We start from the raw sequence: 24,280 nt of genomic DNA on the forward strand, positions 1-24,280 counted from the left end.
AAAGTCTGGTAGAATTGCCCTGCAAGTTAATTTACTAGTCTGTGGAGAACTTGCCCAAATCCATGCTTTTGTCTGAATATATGTTTGCTAGATCTAGCTGCTCTTGGTTTTCAGAGGAGATGCCAACTCAGTTGACAATAGGTATCAAGGAACAGTGAGAACACTTGGGTCATCTGAATAATATTCTCTAGACCTTGTGTCTTGAGAAAGTTTCTGGAACATCAAGCTCCTCAAAACAGGAGGAGAGAGGGGAGAAAGTGCTTCAGTAGGCTTTTATGATCCGTGGACAGAAAAATTTGAGTATGTCAAGAACTTTAGGATGGGGGGGCAGGTGGTCTTTACTCTCTGGTCCAACTCCCTGATTGTATAGATGGGAAAATCAAGGTCTAGAGAAGAAAAAGTGACTTGCCAGTGCTATAGTTAGCTAATAGAAAAAGCAGGAACATAACCTGACTCTTGACGGTCAATCCAGTGCTTTTGGTCCAGCAGTCAAGAGTAGAACAAGTATGCTTCTTGGAGTCACAGGGACCTGGGTTGAAACTCTAGGTACTCTATATGTAATTTCCGATGCTAGTCCATGGGATGGAAATAATGAGATGGGATATCTACAGTGCTTGCAACAGAGCACAGTCTCAGTAAATCTTGGTTTGCTTTTCCCCATTCTGTTTCCTTTTTTTTTTTTTTTAAAGATTTTATTTATTTATTTGAGAGAGAGAGAATGAGAGACAGCACGAAAGGGAGGAGGGTCAGAGGGAGAAGCAGACTCCCCGCTGAGCAGGGAGCCCGATGCGGGACTCGATCCCGGGACTCCAGGATCATGACCTGAGCCGAAGGCAGTTGCTTAACCAACTGAGCCACCCAGGCGCCCCTGTTTCCTTTTTAAATATGCACGAGAAGTAGGCATAACCACCTCGTACCAACCCCCTAGCTCCAACCTTTTCCATATTGCCTTTTTCTAGGAAATTCTTACAAACAAGTCTGAGTAGAACACACCATTTTATCAAGAGAATTCTTTGCATTTGCTTCTATCTTTGCTACCCAGACCCTGCACTCTAATTTAATGATGATAATGCCAAATTCGGTTCTATGTTTGCTCTGAACTCTTATGCAGATGGAGGCTGGTGATATATGAAGAATCATTATGCCACATCAAGTTTCATTTTAAAGTCCATAAGTATACCTTTTTAAAATGAAAACAAACTACTTCACCATCCTGGGGAGGGACATAAATCATGTATTTTTATTACCTCAAAAGACCACCAGAAGATGAGCTCCAGTATTTCAAAGGTGACAAGCAATCTATACGAATGAATCGTAATTTGAGCCCCATTATACTCGAGCTGATATATACTGCAGTGGGATTTATAGATGTTTCTCGAAAAATATGAAAAAGAAAAGAAAACAACCAGGCCTTTGTCTCTAGTTTCAAATCCTAGAGGAGGCAATCAGTCTTACGCAACCGGCATAGAGACTGTATCAAGCTGTGGGTTCAAGGTGGGAGCAGAATGCTGCTACCTGTTTTGGGGCTCTGGGTCACTGGAGCCTAAAGTGTGAAAGTGTTAAGAGTGATTTAAAAGAGCCAAAGAACCAGTGATGCATGGTGTAGCATCGCTCTTCCAACAGAGTATAATACCAGAACAAATGTTAGGAAAAGCTTTGCACACAGACATAGAATTTGGAGATCTACTTGTTTCCATATGCTTCCTGGCCGCATCAGATGTATCTAACAGAGTTATAGGATTGAATCATCATTGAGGGCTAGAAATGCTGCAGTGAGGACTGTGCCAACTTTGAAATCAGACCATGTGTATTCAAACCCAGGCTCTTAGGCTTATGACTTTGTGCCTTGGGCAAGTGACCTAATAATCTCTGAACTGCGTTCCCTCATCATGACATGGAGCTACCTACTTTCTTCAAGAAGAATAAATGGAGTGATGAGACGCTATCTGGTGAGTACGTAGCACAGTGTTTAATACATAGAAATGACATCTATGAGAAATACTCATAAAAATGAGTACTAACCGGGTGCCAGGCGGCTGTTCCTAGTTTTACCCTCTGAGGTTATACACATTGAACCTCATATTCTTCTTGGTATTACCCTGTGCCTAATTGTGCAGTTTTTTTTTTTTTTTAATCCATTCATCCTTCCAGTAATTAGGTTAACTGTTATTCTTATAAAAACTTCTTAGACTGATTGAGACCTTTAACTTGAACCTGGACTAGAGTGCGTCCAGCCCCCACCTTGAGGTTCAGCCTTAGGCTGAGCCTCTTGTTGTCTCCTGGATTTGGATTGAACGTCACACCTGGAGAGACCATTGCTTGAGAAAGAAATAGGCTTCAGGCAGAGCACCCGCACCACCTGGGCAAAGGTCAGATGGCTTTCAGGTTAAAATCTTTGATGCTTTGGGCCCTATGCGTTTCTCTCTGTGAGCATCAGTTCATTCTTTCATTAGGGAGTTCTGTCTGGTGTTTATTTGCTTGTTGTTGTAATTATTCATTACCTTTCAGAATCTTTCTGAGCAATAGGCACCGTTTGTCTTAGGTTTATATTAAAAATCTCAGTTCACTAGTTCTCAAGATTGTTTTCTCAGGATATCGCAACTCTGAAGATGTTCGTTAATTCTGTTTTGATTCTTTCTATAATCAGATTTCCTTCTGAAGCACTCTTGAGTCCTATCAAAACTGTCTGCGGGGTTGTGCCTTTCCCTGAGGACGAGGCAATCTTTGTTTTGGCAAATGTGTTGCTAGTCCATCCCCAACCCCTTCCTAAAAACGGGAAAATTCTCAATTCCTTCCTTTCTTCTGTATTATTGCCTCAAGGGACCCAGCTAGATGACTCTAAACACTTGACAATTTTTTTCCCTCCCCTCTGCATTAGTTATACTGTCAGGTATTTTTATATCTGGTGTTTGCATAATGGGGGATAGGCAACAAAGATAAGGTTGTAACAGTTTAATTTTCTGGTACGTTTGTCAACTTTTCTGCTCTATTTTGGTGTTGTCTTTTTCTGGACTGGTACCAGGAAATTATGAGCTCTGCAAGAGTTGAAATTATCAGTGGTATGAAGTGAAAATGAAACCAGCTCAAAGACACCTCATCGGAGCAGTGGGGATATATGGCATGGGGTCCTGTGTGCCTTGTAGAGAGTAAAGGTTGAAGAAGTTTATGTGAGAAATTCTCCCTGGGATCTTTTTTTTTTTTATTTTATTTTATTATTTATTTGACAGAGAGACACAGCGAGAGAGGGAACACAAGCAGGGGGAGTGGGAGAGGGAGAAGCAGGCTCCCTGCAGAGCGGGGAGCCCGACACGGGACTCGATCCCAGGACCCCGGGATCATGACCTGACCGAAGGCAGTCGCTTAACCGACTGAGCCACCTACGCGCCCCCTCCCTGGGATCTTCTAACCATCCCCTTGCCCTGTTTTTGAAAATATTTTTATTCAGGGTCTTAGAATCCTCTGAAACAAAGGGATGGTTTGGCAGTTTGAGTCCAAATAAGCTTGTTACAGTCGAGTAACTCCTTCAAATCGAGATGAGGCAGATGCCTCTCATCAGTTAACCAGTGGCCTAAGGGAAATGAGCCTGGAGTTTCTCTCTGGGAGGAGCTGACAAGGGTCCATGACAGGGAAACATTCATTGTAGTCAGCAGCCTGGTTGGCAGCTGTGGCCCATGGGCTGAAGATTGAATTGACTCTAAGGCAAGTCCTGACTAGTTTCTCATCCTAAAGAATGTCTGGGCATCCCGGCAGAATGAGATGGAGTTCAGTGTGGCTACATCTCTGAGAGTAAAATACCAAGGTGATTTAGCCTTCAGCTTGGCCAGCTCCAGTCCATTCTCTTCACTACAGCTGAGTGGTATTTTAAAAACAGAAATTGGTTTGTGCCCCTGCCTTGATTAAAGTCTAGACTCCTTCCTATGGCCCACAAGGCTCAGCAGGATCTGGCCTGAGCTTATCTTGCCAGTTTCACTTTAAATAGACAAAGCTCCTTCCCCTAATTCTTCTCCAACATTCTTCTCTGTCTGGTATGTTATTCCTCTCCCCTTCACCTGTTTCACTTCTGTTTTAGGTGTTCAGTGAAACATCATGTCCATAGAGACTGCTCCTCTGGCCCTCTCAGACCACGTCCAGTCCCCCTGTTAAAAGGTCTCCCGTTCTTGGTAGAACTTACAAGTTTCGCCCAATGTCTTGCCAGGCTGTTAGGTTTATGGTGGCATTTTGTTCATCCTCTGCTTCAGGGCCTAGTAGAAGGCTAATTAATGTTCATGACTCAGTGATTCCCTCCCTTCGTAACTCTACAGAGACAACAAGTTTAGCCTCTGGAGTTTCCCTTACTTTTCCCCACCTCCGGTCTCTACTTGGTGAATTTCTGTGCATCTTTTAAGATCAAGTTTAATGATCTCTTTCTTTTAGATGCCTTTCCTAGTCACCCCTCTACCAGCCAGGGTGGGCTCGACGGCTTAAATGAACAAAAGCCTATTTGTAGCTCATGCAACATGTTGATCAGCCTTGTCTGGTTGCCTACTCCTCACTCACGGACCCAGGCTGAGAATGTCTCCATCTCTGTGCTTCCATGATTTCCAAAGCAGGGACAGGAAAATGTGGTAAGCCAGGTGCTGGCTCTTTATCTTTCCCCCTAGAGGTGGTATGCTTTGCTCAGACATCATGCCCGGTCATATAGCTATGCTTAACTTCAAAGAGGATGGGGCAGTACATTTGTATGATGTGCCCAGAAAGAGAAAAACTGGTAATGTTTGAGGAATAGCACTAATGCCAACCAACTCCCTCCAATGCCTGGCTTCTCTTGGTATTCCCAGCCTCTCACTTACAATGATCTATTCTTCCACTCCCCCATCATTGCACAAAATACCTTAAAATCAACAGTAATTGAATCAGCTCCAAAATATTAATGTCAAGCACACACTTTATAACCCCGTCTCCTCGCTTTCTAGCTCATGCATTCTAGTACCCTCATGGAAACTGCAGTTTGGTTTCCCTAAGAAGCAAACTCTGAGATGGAGGCTGGCATGCAGGAAGTTTATTAGGGAGTGGTCTTGGGATGAAGGCCTCTGAGGAAGGGAAGAATGCAGGATTGGACAGAGGGAGAAGTTAGCTCAATCTCACTGAGTGCTCTGAAATCTGGATGGTCCCTTAGAATTATCTTGAGCTGGGGTAAATGAGAAGCAGTCTTTGTTGTAGCTCACTCCCAGGATGAAAGTGTGACTGACTGTGACTATATTATCTCTCATTAGCCAAGGACAGTTTCCCTAAAAGGATAACAGCTGATGATTGTTAGCAGGCAATACTCCCATTAGCTAGGGGATTAAGTTCTTTAGTTCTGAAGTGAGATCTGAGAAGTACAGCAGAGTGCCCACCCCTAATACCCAATCCATTTCAACTGTCTATCTCCATCTTCATGTCCTCACATCTCTCCTCAATAGCCAAGATTCCTTGGCACCTCATCATCATCATCTCTTTTCTTTAGACCCTCAATTCCCTTGTATCTGTTTACTCATTATATCTGCATAAAAACGCATCTCTGGTCACACCAAACTTCCCAGTTACCCTTCTACTGCCCCCAAATACCTGAATGAAACTGGAGAAAAACACATGGCCATGCTGACTGCTCTGACTTAACTCATTCGTGATCATAAATCACAGCAGCTCCTCAGCCACTGTACTATATGCTCTGAGTAAATGTTTGTTCCCTTTTATCAACATGACTATTTAATACCTTATCCCTTCTCCTTAAATATCTGATACCTCCTCCCTTTCTTAATTCTCAGACATTACCCTCTCTTTTCATTTGACTGAGAAAATAAAAATAAGCAAAGGAGAGTGACTTCATCTTACCACCAACTATGCCAACCCATCTCCACGTCTTCCCTTATCTCGGCTTTGTTCTTGTTGTAGAGATGCCTTGTTCCATCTGTGCACTGCTTCCCCCCAGGATTTGGCTCCTGCAATGATCTCTCTCTTCTATATCATCAGTTTGCATCACTCATATTGAATCCTTCCCCAAAGTGTACAAACGTGCTGTGATCTCTCCCATCCTGAAATAAGACTCTTTCAACACCAAGTGTCTCCAGAACTACTACCCCATTTTTCTTTATGGGAAAAAAATCTCAAAAGGTTTGCCTTGTTTTTCTGTCTCTATTTCCTCCTCTTCCATCCTGTCTTTAATTGACTCAAGTCAGGCTTTTCTCCACCACCCTCCCAAATCTACTCTTCTTTGGTCAAGGTCACCAGTAAATTGCTTCACTGGTTAGTGATGTCTTGATCTTATTCAGCTTCTTAGCCAATGACAAAAGTGATCATTACTCCTTTCCTGAAACCCTTTTCCTCTCGACTTTTGTGATATCCACTGTTCTGTGAAGCAAAATGCTTAAATGATGTCAGGTATTGACTTGTTAAAGAATTCTAATGCCCTGGGTGCCAGAAAGATCTGAACTACACCTCGTGCTCATGTGCAGTTACTATTCTGTCTTAAATTCGTGGGAGAGTTCCCTTCATACCCCAGCTTGATAGGATCTTATATAGTTTTTATATTCGGTTGTCCATTTATTTTAATTGTGCATTGTCTTGGATCGTTTTTGGAAGAACATGATCTTGTATAAGTAGAACACTTCATTGCCTGAAGCATTTCAGTGATTTCTGGTGTTTTGTTCGTACAGTTAAGCAAGTCTTGCTAACTGTGTGTCTTTCTAGGACCTCAATTACTCCACAGTAACTTTTATTTATGGGCTGGCAGATCTTTAGTGCTGAAAAGAATCTGATATTTTTTAAGTGTGTTTTATTAAGAAATAAGTCGATCCATTTTTATTTTTAAAATAAGTGAGATTCCTAGTACCCCACACAGCTGTTTTTATCCTCTGTTTCTACACATGAAGTGCCTTAGGACTTTGGTGATTACCTTAGTATATGTGCTGCCGAAGCGAGCACAGACTTTGGTGATTCCCTTAATGGTAACACTATGGTTGACTGTCATTTTCAAGGTGCTTTCATGAAGTGAATCATAGTAAATAAGAGATTGACTTCTGAGTTCAAATCCTGGGTATAGCTTGTTCTAACAGGATGACTTTGTGCCAGATATTTAACTTCTCTAAGCCTCAATTTTCTAGACTTCAGAAGTAGTGCTGCATGTGCTTGGATCATGGAATTCAATGTGAATTACATGAGATAATGAATTTAAAGATGTAAAGCAGTAGGTTTAGAACTGGCCTGTATGACAAACTGATGAGAACCTTGGGACTCAGCATGGTTAAATGCACGTCACAAACTAGTAAATGGAAGAACCAGAACTCTCATTGTGTTAGGTCCTCAGGCTGTGCTGTGATCCTTTCCTCTCCATCTCCATAAGCACTCTGAGTAAAATGAACACTTAAGGCATTTCTGAAAACAGCTTCCAGAAAAGACTCAAGTCTGTACTTACGGTTGTAGGTTATTTCAGTTCTTACCATGAATGTTTATGAGGAAGCTGGCGATGCTCTGACCTCCATTTCAGAGAGAAAAAGATCTTTTTGTTGAATCAGCCCATTCTGTCACATGGGAAGGATCTCCAGGTCAAGGAATGAAAGATTTCAGTTTGCATTAGACAACAGCTGTTGTCTGTATTCACAATACAACGTGGGAGAAACTGGCTGCGCCATCATTTTTTAACAGATGGATTAAAGCGTGTCTTAGTAAGACACATGAGCAGAGAGGCCTGGATCCCCTTGATCTCTCTGATAAAAGCTACAGCATGTACAGTGGACACCTAATAAATATTAATTGGTATCAACTCACTGGACACAGAACTCCTTGATTTTGGATGTTTAAATCCAGCATCCTTCTTGGTGAGAGACTAACTGACTAAGATTGAAGAGCAGATTCAGTCTTCATACTTCTTGGTTTCTTAACTGTTAACATCTCACCATGCATCTTTCTCGAAATACTTTCAGCTCAAGATGGGATCTAATGAACCTGAATGCAGTCGAATTTGCATTTAAGTTTTGTGTTTACTGCATCTTGCTTTTTCTCTTAGCTTTGATGGGCATTTGCCTTTTTAAATTGCATTGTAAGATGATCACACTGAATAAAGTTCATTCACCTAACTGTGATGTTGCTTCTTTTGTTCCCCTTCAGATATTGATGAGTGTGCAGCTAAGATGCATTACTGTCATGCCAATACCGTGTGTGTAAACTTGGCTGGGTTATATCGCTGTGACTGTGTCCCAGGCTACATCCGAGTGGATGACTTCTCTTGCACAGGTGAGCAGGAAGAAGCAACACTGTTTTTCTGGTTCAGTCCTTCTCTGTACCATATGTGTGTTGTTCATTTTAACTCTAAGTGTGCTAGGTACTACTGTAACCCAGCTAGTTTTTCTCTTGCACTATTTCCCCCTCCCCTTTGGAGAAAGAAGTGGTAAAAGAAATTTTGCCTGCGTAATTTATTTCTACTCCCAGTGGACTTAGAGATAGCAGTTTTAAGAATGGAAAAGTATCAAACTATTTTTCTTCTATCATGCTGAAATGTTTTTGTACATAAGAAAATGTACTTTGTTCCCATTGGGAAAGACGAGGATTAAATTGAGAGGGGGAGGGGAGTACCTGGCGGACAGGAATTGGGCATGTATGGGGGCCAGTCAAGACTCTGGATTGACATATGCTGATGGTCAGTTTCCGCTATATGGCAGGGCTCTCAGCACTAAGCTGGCATTCTAGGGATATGGGCGGTGCCTTCATGTGAGCAATGCTGGCTTTGTGGGGCATTTGGTTTGGGGGTTCCAATATACTTCCAATTATGTATATGGAGGTATGAACAGTAAATTGATTAAGGATGGTAGAAAGTTCTGAGTCTTTTTTCTTTTGGTCAAATGTCTTTAAATGACCAATCTGTAATCTATAAGAAAAGTGCCCCTCGAACACAGAATTTCAGTCATTTTGTACCTCTCCCTGACTCCTGCATTTTTTTTTTTTTTGTTCTATTAACAGTGGCCTATAAACTGAATTTTTCACTCAGAATGGACTGCCACTCTTAGTGTATTTTATTCCCAAGGACCTTTACAGAAGCGCAAAAAGTTGCCAAAGTTAGGGAGCATGTTTCTATGTCCAAATAACCTTTCCCATTGATTGTTGTGTATTTATGTTACTATTTTTTGGCTAAGAAACTGGTGATGTGAGATTAATACAGGTTTCTGATGGCCACAGATGGCCAATCTCCTTTATCTTTCATGTAGTAGAACTAAAATTCCTAGAGAAAAAAGAGATTGCATCAACACAGCATGCTGAGAGCTAAACATTTTAAAGGGGATGCAAAACTCTTTTGGACCAATAAACAGTCTAAACATCTGATGTTTTATATGATTGTTTCTTTGTTCTTATGATTTAACTTAACCCTAAGATTAGAAGGAACCAGTGAATATCCTCCTAACAACAACAGCACATTTCATGCAACTCTGTAAACCTTGATTAAGGCCCTGCTGTGTAGAAAGGCTTTGTTGAAATAATAGAAGAATACCACCTCTGCTTTACTTTTTTCACAAAGGAAGGAAGATCGGAGCTCCGTGCTTGTTGAATGCCTCTTAAGGATAGGTGGCCTGCCTGGTGGTTTATATATGGAATGAGATGGAAAATGTATTATTTATAGAATTACTTTGAGAAAGCAAACTGTGTTACTGGAGTAAAAGACAAGGATGTGGGTGTCAGTGGGTACCCAAGCATCCCTCCCCAAAAAAAGCAGCTCAGAGAGACTCTCTCTGATTTATATAATTAGCTACCCATTATCTTATCACCTGATTTTAATTTTCTATCACTTATTACCTTGTAGAATTTTTATTTTTTATATGTGATTTTCAAAAATTTCTCTCTATTAGAATGTAAGATCTGAGAGTTGGGACCTTTTTTCTTTTGTTCCCTATCTTTGCTACTTAAAACATAACCTAGTTGGAGGAGCTGGGGTTGTGGAGAGCATAGCCTGGCAGAGTGCCGTGCTCAACAGATATTTATTGAATGAAGGAATGAACAAAACTATTTAGCCTTGGGCTATTTACTTCTCTAAATTTCATTTATAAAATACAGCTCATATCTGCTGTATCTGCTTTACCTGTTATACGTAGCTCTTAGGTTATTGTGAACATCAGATTGTATATATGAAAACATTTATCATGGCACTTGCAGGCACTTGCATCAGTCAGGATAGGATGTTCTGCAGTAACAACCCCAAATACGACTAACTTAAAATAACAAGGTTTTGTTTGTCTTTCACTGGTCAACAGGAAGGGTGCTTTGCTCATCATAATTACTGTGGGGTACAAGCAGATGGAACAGTCAGTATTATGAACATTGCCAGTCACCAAGATGGGAAAGAGCCTGGAGGGTCTTGAAACAGTCATTCAGTGTTGTTATCAGAGCGTCACACATACCCTTTCCACACTCTGCTCGTTGACTAGAGCTAGTCACCAGTACCCAGCCAACTACAAGGGGATGAAGAAATGCAGTTCTACTTTGTGCCTAGAAGGTTAAGAAAACCAGAAATACTTGGTGAATGGTGCTAATGAGTACGTAGTGACTTACACTTAATAGATTCTCAACAGATTTTGTTTCCTTTAACAGGAGCTGTTTATTAAAATAACCCTTTCCCCCCCAACAGTACAGAGTCTGTTGGAGAAAGTAGTCTCAAAAACATGATGATGATATTAAGCATATCTGTACTAAGTGCTATGATGGAAGGACAAGCAAAGTGCAATAAGAAAAAGTGGATTGATTTCCAGAATAGTGTGTGTGGAGTGTTTTTGCAAGCCACAAGGAGCTACTGGAGTTAACTCACGTTAACATGCAGTGAATGGATTAGGGTAGGATTTTACAGTCTGGAATATGAATGGGAGTGCAGAGAGCTAAGAGACAAGCATTCTCCCTGCCATTTCTCCTCTAGACCAGATCCCAGGACCTCCATTAGGTGCTTGCATAGTAAGTTGGAACTCTGATATTTACCTTGGTTCCTGGTAAGCCTGTTAGGCCAAAGGTGCTCTTTGCTCTCCAAGATAGATCAGGTCCCCACCTCCAATCTCTGTCATTTCTTTATTGGCAAAGACTTCTTCCTCTAAGTGGCTATTTGTCTATGGTAATAAGTAAGGTATATAATAGATGTTGGCCACTGTAAGGCGTCTTTTCAGATGTTTCATTTTCTAAAGACCATTTGCTGGAGAAATTGACAGACTTGAAGGCATCCTTTGTTTGCCCCAAGTTCCTGATACAGCATTTCTCATTATTGGCATTCCTGATTTCCAAAGTTCATTCTAGACTCCGTCCCAAATCAATTAGTATCTGCTGCTACTGTTAGTTTTCTAAGTATGTCAAGGTCACTGTTTTCTTTCTTTTAGTATGCCATTTAGCTTGACCCTAACTGCCCTAGAGGTCAGTAGTAATACTGAAAAATTAGATTCAACTAAAAATTAGTGAGCCTAGAAGTAAAGAAGATCTATCAACTTTGGTAATTGATTATTGAATGATTGATTCACCCATTTCATTCATTTATTCATATATCTAATACATTATTAGTATTAGTCATGAGTATTAGGAAATATGGTCACTGAGAATAGTGATAAATGACTGCTGTGCCCAGAGAGATCATGATTTATGAGGCAACATCTTCACGTGAAAAAACTCAAATGTATATTCACTATCAAAAATGTTCCAATGTTTGCCAAATTGAAAGTCTTGCCTCTTGAAAGTCAGTAGTATTTAGATGAGTATTGGGTGTTTAATCCCATGTTAGTTGTTAGTCCTTTATAAGGTCCAAAGAAGAAACCCTAAAATAGCCATTCCAAACTTCATGCTGATAACCATGGTCCTTTTAGAAAGATTGCACCTGTGACAATAAAAGATGTTAAACTTGATGCTGGAGGGGAAAGGCAATGTGTCAAACAAAAAAGAAACTTTAACTCTTTCCCCCCTTTTTATCTTATTAAAAATTGAAAAAAAATCATATCTCATGGGAAAATAAGGAGGGTTTCACATTGAGAATACTTAACCACAACTTAAATGGTTTCACTTATTTGTGGAATATAAGGAATAGCATGGAGGACATTAGGAGAGGGAAGGGAAAAATGAACGGGGGAAATCACAAGGGGAGACAAACCATGAGAGACTATGGACTCCGGGAAAAAACTGAAGGTTTTAGAAGGGAGAGGGGTGGGAGAATGGGTTAGCCTGGTGATGGGTATTAAGGAGGGCATGTATTACATGGAGCACTGGGTGTTATATACAAACGATGAATCATGGAACACTACATCAAAAACTAATGATGGACTGTATGGTGACTAACATAACAATAAAAAAAATGTGTTATAACTTAATTTTTATACTTAGAGGCTGGGGATTTCCTGACATGACCACGTATTCTATACGAGGCTTTGTACTTTTTTCTAGGAAGGTTTCCCTTGCCCTTTGGAAGGGTGAAATCGAAAGCATTTGATGCTTGGGCCAGTTTTTGGCCTTAGGATTTGTGTGAATCTACATCACTTTCTCTCCTGTAAGAGACCCCTGGGTTGCCCTTGCTCTTTTATGAATTTTCAAATTGGAGGATTCCCTGAAATTGGGCTGGTGGGGTGCTTTTCTCTTCTCTGTACCTTTTGATTTTTGCAATGGTCAGACTCCTTGATTTACTGGTCCCTGACTTTCATTTATCCGCAGTTAAACTGCCCGTGTTTAGCTTGTTTGATAAGATGTTATCATTAGATACTCAGGCAGCTTGAAAGCAGGATACCTGTGATTTATGACAAAAGCATGCAGCAATAAGACAGGTACTTGACAGTAATGGGTAAGCATTCAATTTTATGCCAAAAGCTTCCCATGAAGGTAAGAAATAAAAGAAAGAAGTGAGATAACCTATATCCCATATGAGTTCTATTACCTTGCTCAAAGGATTTGTATTCTCTTGATATTGGCATGGAAGAAAGCTTGAAGGAAGTATATGTTTGAAATACTTCAAAAAAACTTAAAGTTTGATATAGTACATTAATTTTAGTGGTTTCAATTAAGCATCTTATAATGAAAAGAGGTGAGGCAACGGCTTAAAAGATTTAGGAGTAAGAAGTAACTGTTAGAAATTTTAGACCAGTTTTCTGAAAAAAGCTTTTCTCCTAAGGTTGATTATATAAAGAACACTTTGAAATACGAGGTACCTGATGTCGTTTTATTGAACAGAGCCATATGAAATAGAGCCAAAATAGAATATTCTGCAACATGATAGAGCATGGTAGTAAAATTCCTATTGATTATCCTTATCTTTAAAGCACATAGCATGTGCTTGTTTTGGACATGCTTGTTCTTACTTTTGACTGTCTGACAGCATTAAAGGGATAAGTTACTAATTACTTGACTCTCAGTCTTAGAAAAGGTGAGATAGCTTTAAGAATGAAATTCTAGTAATAGATCTGTAGACTACTTCTACTTGAGTGAAAATGCTGTATCAAATGCTTTAAGATGCAAAACTACCTTTGTTAAAGATGGCAGAAAACATTTATTAATATATTGAATAAGTAAAGTCAAAACAAGAGTTAGAGTTTTAGATATTCTGAAATCCAACTAAAATCTCTGATGATTATTAGACATTTACCCTTTGCTTTGATTTGGCTGGTATGTCCCCCCACCTCCTTTGTTTTGTCCCCTCCCCCCTTTTTTTTTCTTTTTTTTTCTTTTTTTCTCCTCTAAATAGGTAGTTGGCTCCATTACCCACCTCCCCTTCCAGAGGAGGGATGTGACAGTACTGAAAGCAGGATTCCAAACTCCTGCCTGTTTTCGTGCAGAGGTTCTCAACCCTCAGCTCAGGTTGGAATCACTCAGGACATGGGGGGAAAAAGTCAATGTTGGGATATACTCTTAGAGATTTTGATGTGCATTTCGTCTAGGACTGAGACCTGGCTCCAGTTTGTTTAAAGGTCCAAGTGACTCTAATACGTAGTCTGGTTTTGTAAGACCGAGAATGGCAGAGAAGAATCTGAAGGGAGGAGAATTGCCTTCCTTAATATAGAGTAGAAAAACCAGAGTGGGTAACATAGGGTCAGGAAGTAATGAAGGCAGAGACTCGAACAGTTTCTGGAGGAAGGGCCCTGCCTACAAGGCTGCATTCTGAGATATGTAAGGCTCTGGAGACAGAAAATCCTCAACAAAATACTAGCTAACAGTCCACAATACATTAAAAAATCATTCACTATGATCAAGTGGGATTTCTTCCTGGGATGTAAGGGTAATTCAATATTCACAAATCAATCAGTGTTCTACATCACATCAGTAAGAGAAAGGCTAAAAACCATATGATTATTTCAGTAGACACGGAAAAAGCTTTTGACAAAGTACAACATCCATTCATGATAAAAACCTTCAACAAAGTAAGTTGAGAGGGAACATACCTTAACATAATAAAGGCCATATGTGGAAAACCCACAGCTAACAACATACTCAATGGGGAGAAACTGAGAGCTTTCCCCTTAAGGTGAGGAACAAGACAAGAATGTCCACTCTCACCACTTTATTCAACTAGTACTGGGAGTACGAGCCACAGCAATCAGGCAACAAAAAGAAATAAAAGGCATCCGTATCAGTAAGAAAGAAGTAAAACATTTACTATATGCAGACAATATGATATTATGTAGAAAACCCCAGAAGACTGCACTGAAAAACTGCTAGAACTGATAAATGAATTCAGTTAAAGTCTCAGGATACAAAATCAATATGCAGAAATCTGTTGCATTTCTATACAATAATAATGAAGCAGAAGGAGAAATTAAGAAAACAGTCTCATTTACAACTGCACCGAAAGTAGTAAAATAGGAATAAACCTAACCAAAGAAGTGAAACACCTGTACTCTGAAAACTATAAAATATTGATGAAAGAAATTGAAGATGACACAAGTAAATGGAAAGACATTCCATGTTCATGGATTAGAAGAACAAATATTGTTAAAATGTATGTACTACCCAAAGCAATGTACACATTTAATGCAATCCATGTCAGAATACCAACACCATTTACATTACAAAACTAGAACAAAAAATTCTAAAATTTATATGGAACCACAAAAGACCCTGAATTACCAAAGTAATTTTGGAAAAGAAAAGCAAAGCTGAAGGTATCAGAATTGCAGACTTCAAGTTATATTACAAAGCTTTCATAATCAAAACAGATGGTAGTGACACAAAAATAGACACATAGCTCAATGGAACAGAATAGAAAACCCAGAAATAAACCCACAACTATATGGTCAACTAATCTTTAATAAAGCAAGAAAGAATATACAAAGGGAAAAAACAGTCTCTTCAACAAATGGTGTTGGGAAAACTGGATAGCAACATGCAAAGGAATGAAACAGGGCCACATTCTTACACCATACACAAAAATAAAAAGTTGGATTAATGATCTAAATGTGAGACCTCAAACCATAAACATCCTTGAAGAGAGCACAGGCAGTAATCTCTCTGACATTGGCTGTAGCAACATTTTTCTAGATACGTTTCCTGAGGTAAGGGAAACAAAAGCAAAAATAAAGTATTGGGACTACATCAGAATAAAAAGCTTCTGCTTAGCAAAGGAAACAATCAACAAAACTAAAAGGCAACCTACTGACTGGGAGAAGATATTTGTAAATTACCTATTTGATAAAGGGCTAGTATGCAAAATGCATATAGAACTGATACAGCTCAACACCTAAAAAGCAAATATTCCAATTAAAAAAATGAGAAGCAGATGTGAACAGACATTTCTCCAAAGAAGGCATCCAGATGGCCAACAGATACATGAAAAGATGCTCAACACCACCCATCATTAGAGAAATGCGAATCAAAATCCCAACAAGATTTCACCTCATATCTGTTAGAAAGGCTATATCAAAAACACAAGAAACAAGTGTTGGTGAGGATGTAGAAAAAAATTAATCCTCTTGCGCTGTTGGTGGGAATGCAAACCGGTGCAACCACTGTGGAAAATAGTGTGGAGGCTCCTCAAACAGTTAAAAAACACAACTGCCCTATGTCCCAGCAATCACACTACGGGGTATTTACCCCAAAAATACAAAACACTAATTCGAAGGGATACATACACCCCTATGTTTAGAGCAGCATTATTTACAAGAGTCAAATTATGGAGAGTCCAAGTGTCCATTAATGGATGAATGGATAAAGAAGATGGATAAAGTACATACACACACAATGGAATATTATTCAGCCATAAAAAGAATGAAATCTTGCCATTTACAACAACATGGATGGAACTAGAGAGTATAATGCTAAGTGAAATAGGATAGAGAAAGACAAATACCATATGATTTCACTCATGTGGACTTTAAGGAAACAAATGAGCAAAGAAAAAATGAGAGACAAACCAAGAAACAGACTCAACTATAGAGAACCATCGGATGGTTAACCGGATGGGAGGTAGGTGGGGGAATGAGTGACATAGGTGATGGGGATTAAGGAGTGCACTTGTTGTGATGAGCCCTGGCTGAGGTATGGAACTGTTAATCACTATAGTGTATACCTGAAACTAATGTAACACTATTAACTATACTGGAGTTACCATTAAAAAAAAAAAAAGGCTCTGTAGAGAGAGAGGCTGTGGGATGCCTCTGCAGGTGGGGACTTCTGGGGGAGATTCTGAATCTTCAACTGTGACATGACTGCTAGGATGCCTCAGAGAACTCTAAAGATACATGACCTCTCATGTGGTGACCTGTGTTCTCTGGGACAAGGACTAGACTGCTCCCTCTCTGCCAACGTCTTGCTCATTTGGAATCCTCTAGAACTGTGATACAACCTGACAGAAGTAGGGAATTTTCAAATGACAAAGACAACATTTCCACTGTCCCAATTGTCCAGAAGAATAGGGAAATTATTCATTAAGTTAAATTGAAGAAATTACAGAAATCTACATTACTTATACATACATGTTTGTGACTGGGCTTCTCTACCATGACAGATGAAGGAAACGAAGTCAACTAAAGGGGACAAAAGGAAGAAATTAAGAGGCCCCTCCAAACAGGGATAATGTTGGGTAAAATCTCATGGAACATTTGGTTTTCAGGGCAACTTCAATTTTCCAAATGTAATTCTGGAAAAACCAAAGGTCAGATATTTATTGCATTTCACAATAGTAGTGTTAAAATAATGCTAAAGTTTTTAAAAATCAGTAAATATTTCTTAGTATACCAAAGGACATTCCCCCTGAAGTTTCAGGATTAAAATAAGTCTGAAGGATTTGTGCAGCATTTGGCTTCTTTGTTGGGTTTAAGTGGGAGTGAGTTCTTTTTATACCAGCACTGTTGTAAAGGATCTAGGACCATTGACTGCTGCAGAGAAACTAGGATGAATGATGGAGCTTGCCCCCAGGGTGTTTGTGTACAAACCTATTAAGTACTATGTTGCCCTTGACCCAAATTCATCAAAGAGGCTTGTTAATATTTCTATACACTCTATTGTTGGAACTGTGCATTCAGAATCACAATTAAGCTTTCACACAAAGGAGTTTAAGGATGCCTTATTGCTTACATCATTATTGAGGCTAGTTGTGAAGCCTGGCTATGTCCACATTTGGGTGGACACAATGCATGGACATTTCTCTTTAATAACCTAATGAGCTATCTTATATTCTTTGTTTCCATCTCCAAGATTTGGTCAATGCATATGCATAGCTGTTTCCCTACTTTTTTAAGGTATAGTAAGCCATCTTAAGATTTCTTCGAGATAATTGAGAATATATATTACCTATTCTTGGGCCAGAGTGAAAGCTCTGAATTTTCATGGTTAAAAATCTAGTGTATATATTTGTGTATGAATTTTACAGGTTGAAAGCTTTGGCTTTGCCACTTATTTGCCTTATGAATTCGAAAACCATTTGACTTCTCTGCCGCTTCACCAGTATCCTCTGTACAGGCTCAAAGAATTATGAAGCATAAAGTGGGACAGTGTCGGCATATCAGTTCAGATAATTTTAATGGAAATAATAAAATCTCTGACTCCACTGGCTTAAATGATAAATATATTCTCTCATAACAAAGTCTATATGGACAATGTTTCCAGAATTAGTTAATTCAGCTCCTCCATAACATCATCAATGACACCAATTTTTTTTCTGACTAAATTATTTTCAGCACGATAGTTTGAAACTTGATGTAGCTCCCTTCAAAGTCTCAAAATGGCTGAAGTAACTCCAAGCATCACATTTTGACTTAACTCTGTCCCAAAGTCAGAAGGGGAAGAGGCTTCCCTTTCTATAGTGCCTTTTTTTAAGATCAAAGAGAACTTTATCAGAAGGCTACCCCAGCAGATTTGTTTTCATGTCTCATTGGCCAAAACTGTTTAATATACCTATTAATAAAATATATCTTAGACAAAAAGAATTAACTTGAATCAAGATTTATCCCTAAGGTTGGGGTAGAGCCCAGCTTTCTTTATAGTACTTGGCTAACTTATATCTAAACAAAATTTGTGTTCCATTCTCAATGAAGGAGAAGGCTGTGTGTGTGTGTGTGTGTGTGTTAGATCCACAATTAATATAGGCAACTGACAGCATCTATTAAGAGTATATTCAAAGGTTTCAAAACATTTGCAAGCTTAGGAGTAATTAAAAGAAATGTAGTTAGGTATGCATGTATGTGACTATCTGTGTGTAGATATGTAGATAGATGCTATGTATTTACTTATATGTTAATCACCCATTTTTGGAGATGGTTCAAGAAATAGGTGCCTTCTGGGTGGTTCAGTCATTAGGCATCTGCCTTCAGCTCAGGTCATGGTCCAAGGTCCTGGGATTGAGCCCCGCATCGGGCTCCCTGATTGGCGGAGAGCCTGCTTCTCCCCCTTCCCACTCCCCCTGCTTGTGTTCCCTCTCCAGCTGTCTCTCTCTCTGTCAAATAAATAAATAAAATCTTAAAAAAAAAAAAAATAGGCGCCTTCATACATTGCTGATAGGAATGTTAGTTGATACAAACTTTCGTGAAGGCAATTTGATCATTTATCAGAAGGCCTAGAAATATTTATAGCAACTTATTCCAAGGGAACAATCAGTCTCAATTACTTATGCAAGAAGATTTTCATTATGGCCACTTATTCCATATTTTATTTATAAGAAAAGAAACTAAAAGCAGCCTAAATATGAACTAATGGAAGTTTGATTTAATAAACTACAAAACATCCATATATGGGAATACAATGACTATTAAAATTTTTAGAATATTTTGTGTCAATGGAAAATTCTCACTGTTTAGTATAATGAGATTTAAATCGGTATATATATTTTCCAATTAAAATAGTAAATACAAATTATGAATGAACACACACATAGTCACACACATGCATACACAGACACATAGAAACACAGGCAAGGAATAGCCCCCCAAATAAATAAGTAACAAAGTATCCGGACAGTTATGTATGATTTCTTTATACTTAGTATTTTCCAAATTTTCTGTGGAATGGAATACAGTGCTCTGAATCTACATTGTGTTTTCGTGTCAGAAAAATGTTATTAAAATGCTAGACAAATGTGACATTAAGTTTATTTTGTCCAAATCCACTCTCATCCTACTAAATTAAATTTTTAAAAATGTTCATGACTTGGTGATGCTAGTGCCTTTTATCTTTAGTGACATAGATTATGAATCTGAACTAAAGAGATTTAAAGCAGTTTCATCATATTCCTGGAGAATTTGATTGGCCAACATGGCAATTAAAGGATTCTTGGAATTATAATGCTCTTTTCCTCCTTTGAGGATCCAGGAAGGTGACCTGATGGGTAGGTCCCACCTACCCTATTCTTTGTAAGCCCTCTGGCAGGGCTTCCAGGTTCAAGGTGTGGTCCAGTGTTTTTTTGGGACTGTCACCAAGACAGAGGTACTGAGAGGAGACTGAACAGGCCTGGGATTTCCACAGCAAAGCAATTCCTGGATGAGAATCCAGCAACATGGATTCTAGTCCATCTAGTCCATGGATTCTAGTCCAGGTTGATGGATTCTAGTCCTGCCCCTGCTACCAGCTTGCTGTATGAATATCACCAACTCATTGGTTTTCTTTGGACCTTGAAAGATCAAGGTTAACTAGCTCAGTAGTTTTTAATCAGAGGAGCTGAGATTCCAAATAAGTTTTCTCTTTACAAGAGTTCAGCTTTTTTTTTTTTTAATGATAACTTTGCAGAACTAGTATTTGAATTCCATGATTCTGTAAGCTATGGTTCCTGACCTCTAGGAGGTTATGGTCTCTTTGGAGGACATTAAATTTACATTTAAGGAGAAAAATTTTATAGGGCATATAACTAAATGTTAAATTGTCAGTTACGGACGATGAATGTGGGAAAGAGCCTCCATGCTGGAAGAAAGGCATTAATTACTACATGGTAGAGAGATGTGTTTTCCACAGGAAGGTGTCTGAAGGAGCTTGATTTTGATGTTGGGTGGGAGATGGCGAAAGAAGAATTGAGAAGTAATAGGGTGCCTGGTACTCTAGAAATAGATCCATCTCCATGTTTGTTGATCTTCAACATGACCTAGAGCTTACCTGTGTAGAAGTGGAAAGAACAGGAGGTTCTGAGTCGGATGGGCCTGGTTTCCTACCCTAACTCCAGGCATTTGTTACCTGTATCGTCTTGAATCAACTTCTGATAAATGGACACATCTTGCTCCCAGAATTGCAAGGAGTAAATGCAGTAGTATTTATAAAGTGCTTAGAACAGGGATCTGCACAAATGCTCAATACATGTTAACCATTACTATCTCTATTCACATGGGAGGAATCTGACTTGAAAATGTAGGGAGGTTAAGGGATTGCCCATAACCACAGGCTAGAAAGTAGTGGAGCAAAGAGATGAATGCAGGGCTTCTAACTCCAGACACTCAACTGCAACCTCTATCGGCTCTTTTGAAGATGCCCTTAAAATGCTGATACAATGTGGTCTGCAGATGCTTAGTAACCAACTGCCATTATTAGAAAGAAAGAGCCTGGGACTTAGGGTCCAGAGAATCCTGTTTTATGCACAACTCTGCCATTTACAAGCTTTGGATTCATCACTGGGGAGGCTCCTTCAGTGTTCCATGTCTCAACAAGAGGGTTGTGTTTGAAGGTTTCAGCATGAGGAACCTGACCCGCTGATTGAATTTTCAGTACTGGTGCTCAGTATTGAAGCCCTAAAACCTATTTTTTTTTTCCCCCCCTCGGATGTTAAGACTCCTATAATTTATTCACGATACTTGATGTTACAAACTTTAGGGTCTTTGAGATATGCAGGATCCTTGTATGTAACTGGCATAAACCCCATTATTTGAGCTCTCTTAATTGCTTTTGTGATTTCTTTCTGTTTCTTCCCACAAAGACCTGTTATGTGCCTTCCATAAATGCATCCAGTAAATGGAGAAATAAACTGGGACAAAAGCTGTACATTCTTATAATCTACACGTTTTCCACACAAGATACATTTTTCAAGAGGCTCCTTGTGAGGATTTTCCATTGGAATGGGCAGGTCCTCATTGCCGGCTACCTGTTTATATCGTGAACAACTTCTCCACAGCGCCGCGTGAGTCCCAGGATCTGTGAGGCAGAGAGCAGCCTTGACGAAATGCGTTAACTTTTCCCTCCCTAGACCACCGCAAACAGCAACCAAAGCCGCCATGGCTCCTCGCTCCTCCTCTTCCTTTCCTCTTTCCAAATCATCCCGACAAGTCCCCGCCGGCGCTCTTCCCCTGTTGGCCCGAGTACTCGGTTCAAAGGTTCCGCGGGCGAACAAGAGAAGGGCCGGTAAGGTTTTCAACGCGCCTGCGCAGCATCTTTGCGTTCTGACCCTCACGGATGCAAGCCTGGGACACCTATGAAGCCCTAAGACCTATTACTGAATTTCCTTATCCCTCCCCTCTTCTCTTCAAACTCTTGAAGCACTTCAGAGGAGAGCATGGCACCTTGGAATACATTTGGAAAGCTGCTTGCCTTGAGAAACTCGGTAGACGTGTCCAGATTCTCTGGGAACTCAGGCTTGTATGAGTGCTTTATGCTGATGGGTTAAGGAGACCAGCGAGAAGTGGATTTCACAGTGGTCTCTGGTAACTAGCAAGGAATACATTCTTTTATTCAAGGGGAAATACTGCCTTCTGGAGTTACTAGTTTGTAAGTTGCTATAGACCAGGCTTTTGGAATAAGTTCCATAAATTCTCTTTAAATACTTAAGTTTGTTTCCTGAGAAGGGAAGCCCCTTAAACTGAGAACACCACTGACATTTATTAGCCCTGATGGCTGGCATCTAGTTAGTCCTTTGGGGTGGCCATGCGGCAAACTGCTTTCAGGAGAAGGATGGAAGGTCATCAGCTCAGTGTAGATTGGTCTCCAGGATGAGGTCTTTGGCAGTTGTGAAATGTCCTTAGAGGGAATTTACACACACAGGGATGTGTAAAGAAAACAAGTTTAATAAAAATATAAAAGTGACTGTAATGATAAAATAATACATGCATATTGTAGTAACATTAAGAAATTCAGAATAGTAAGAATAAAGCATGCATAATTTAGCTCTGTTTGGAATATTTCCTCCTACAGTTTTCTATGCCTATGTCTGTATTCTATGTTGTGAAATTCACACAGCATCTACCGGTTAATATTTTGTCTACTTATTCCATGAACATGGCCCAAATTAGTAAAGTTACAACTGTTCGTGGCTGCAAAATAGACTCTCCTATTGGATGCATTATTATAGTTTTTACCATTTGGAGAAGCATTAACATCCAGTTGCCTCTGTGTCTTCATTTGGCCTTATCATATGCATGTGTTTATTCTTCCTCTGTTATGATAGTGGTCACTGTTTTGTTCAGGTTCATTGAGGAGTGACTAGTACCACACTCAGAGCAGCCCCAAGCAGGAGGGATCTGTGCTTAGGGATACGGAGAGGGAGGTGCCAGCTTCCTAGGTGCTATCCATTAAGGGACCTTTCAGGGAGAAGTAGGTTCCTAAAGAGCTGTGTAATATTAACACATACCTTGGTGGTGGAAGGACCTTGTATAATTATTTTACAGAAGAAGACTTTGTAGCTAGACAGAGGTGCTCCAGTGATCCCCTGCCTTGTTCATGATGTGTGTTTTCTAAATTTATATTTGAATTCTTTGTCCTTTTAGAATTCAAAGAGGATGCATTTTCTAGATCAGCTAGCTATTTTTTTCTCCTTATGGCATTAATTTTCCCATTCTGATAAGTTAAATGTAGGGAAAGCATTAAAGTATCAGGAGTTTCAAATAGCTGGGATGTTAGAGACTTGTAAGACGTCAGAACATGCTTTCAAATTATAGTCATTTGATTCTGAATTTTGATGAACTTTTGAAGCAATGTGCCCAGAGAGGTCTTGCTTATGGATTATCCAAAACCTTAGGGAATTTTCTCATCAAGAAAATTATTTTTTCCCCCCAAAGCAGGTGGTCCATTTGACTTGGTTATATTAAAAATGTGGCATTGATCAGAGGAGGCACATACAATCCCGGCCTATCAATTAGGCAGAGGAGGCTATTGGGACAATTTCTGTCTCATCCAGAGAGTGTGTGGCACTAAATGACATTGATGTTCCAATTGCTCGGGCTGAGCAGCTTACAGTGCAGGAGAAGGAATTAAGTGAAGGTAGACCCTCATGCAAATCTTTTATTTATTTATTTTGGTGCAGCTCACAGGTTTGGAGGTGAGGAAGGCTAGAGAGTTGGGCCCTCAATCTCTATTTTTAGGATTTAGAAAATCAAGTCACAAAATAGCACTAGCATGGTATCATGTTTACCTTTCACAGCTGCCGGAGTTTTAAATGTACTGTTCTTTGGACATGATTGATTCTATTTCTTCTTTCTTTCTTTTGGCTGTCTACTTTTAGGTGTATTATAGCTTTTATCCTTGAATCTTATTTTCATTACCTTTCATATTTGCTTCATTAATGTGTGTGTGATTATGGATGGCGGAACCCGACAAATGGTGGTTTAAATGAAAGACTGAGGGTCAAAAAATGCTGTAAAACAGGAACAGCCAAGTGTTGGCGAGGATGTGGAGGATGATGGAACTCTTGTGCACCGTTGGTGGGAATGTAGGATGGTGCAGCTACTGTGGAAAGTTGACCCTTCCTTAAAAAAATTAAAAATAGATAAAAATCATATCTGACAATTTCACCTCTGAATATATACCCCAAATAATTGAAAGCAGGGTCTTAAAGAAATATTTGCACACCCATGTTCGTAACAGCTTTATTCAGAACAGCAAAAATGGAGAAGCAACCTAAGTGTCCCTGGACAGATAACTGGGTTACTAAAAT

At 39.5% G+C, this 24,280-nt stretch overlaps 2 protein-coding genes across 3 annotated transcripts in view; one reads left to right on the forward strand and one right to left on the reverse strand.

Moving 5' to 3' along the window:
* The window catches only part of NELL1 (neural EGFL like 1), an 807,199-nt gene that overhangs the window by 376,452 nt on the left and 406,467 nt on the right, over positions 1-24,280 (forward strand). For both annotated transcript variants that reach the window (XM_035012452.1, XM_035012453.1), the window contains exon 13: positions 8,125-8,250. In XM_035012452.1, the coding sequence (XP_034868343.1) occupies positions 8,125-8,250 (126 nt within the window). The remainder of the gene's footprint in view (positions 1-8,124; positions 8,251-24,280) is intronic.
* LOC118015691 (28S ribosomal protein S18c, mitochondrial-like) lies at positions 21,161-21,652 on the reverse strand. The gene has a single exon (XM_035012451.1). The coding sequence runs from the start codon at positions 21,629-21,631 to the stop codon at positions 21,200-21,202; it is 432 nt and encodes a 143-aa protein (XP_034868342.1). The 5' UTR covers positions 21,632-21,652; the 3' UTR covers positions 21,161-21,199.

Source organism: Mirounga leonina, unplaced genomic scaffold (genome assembly GCF_011800145.1).
Source record: "Mirounga leonina isolate KUSES-001 unplaced genomic scaffold, KU_Mleo_1.0 Mir_166, whole genome shotgun sequence".
NCBI classification, from domain to species: Eukaryota; Metazoa; Chordata; class Mammalia; order Carnivora; family Phocidae; genus Mirounga; species Mirounga leonina.

Coding starts and splice junctions, on each gene's coding strand:
- LOC118015691 (XM_035012451.1), bottom strand. CDS start 21,631: ATGGCGGCTTTGGTTGCTGTTTGCGGTGGTCTAGGGAGGGAAAAGTTA.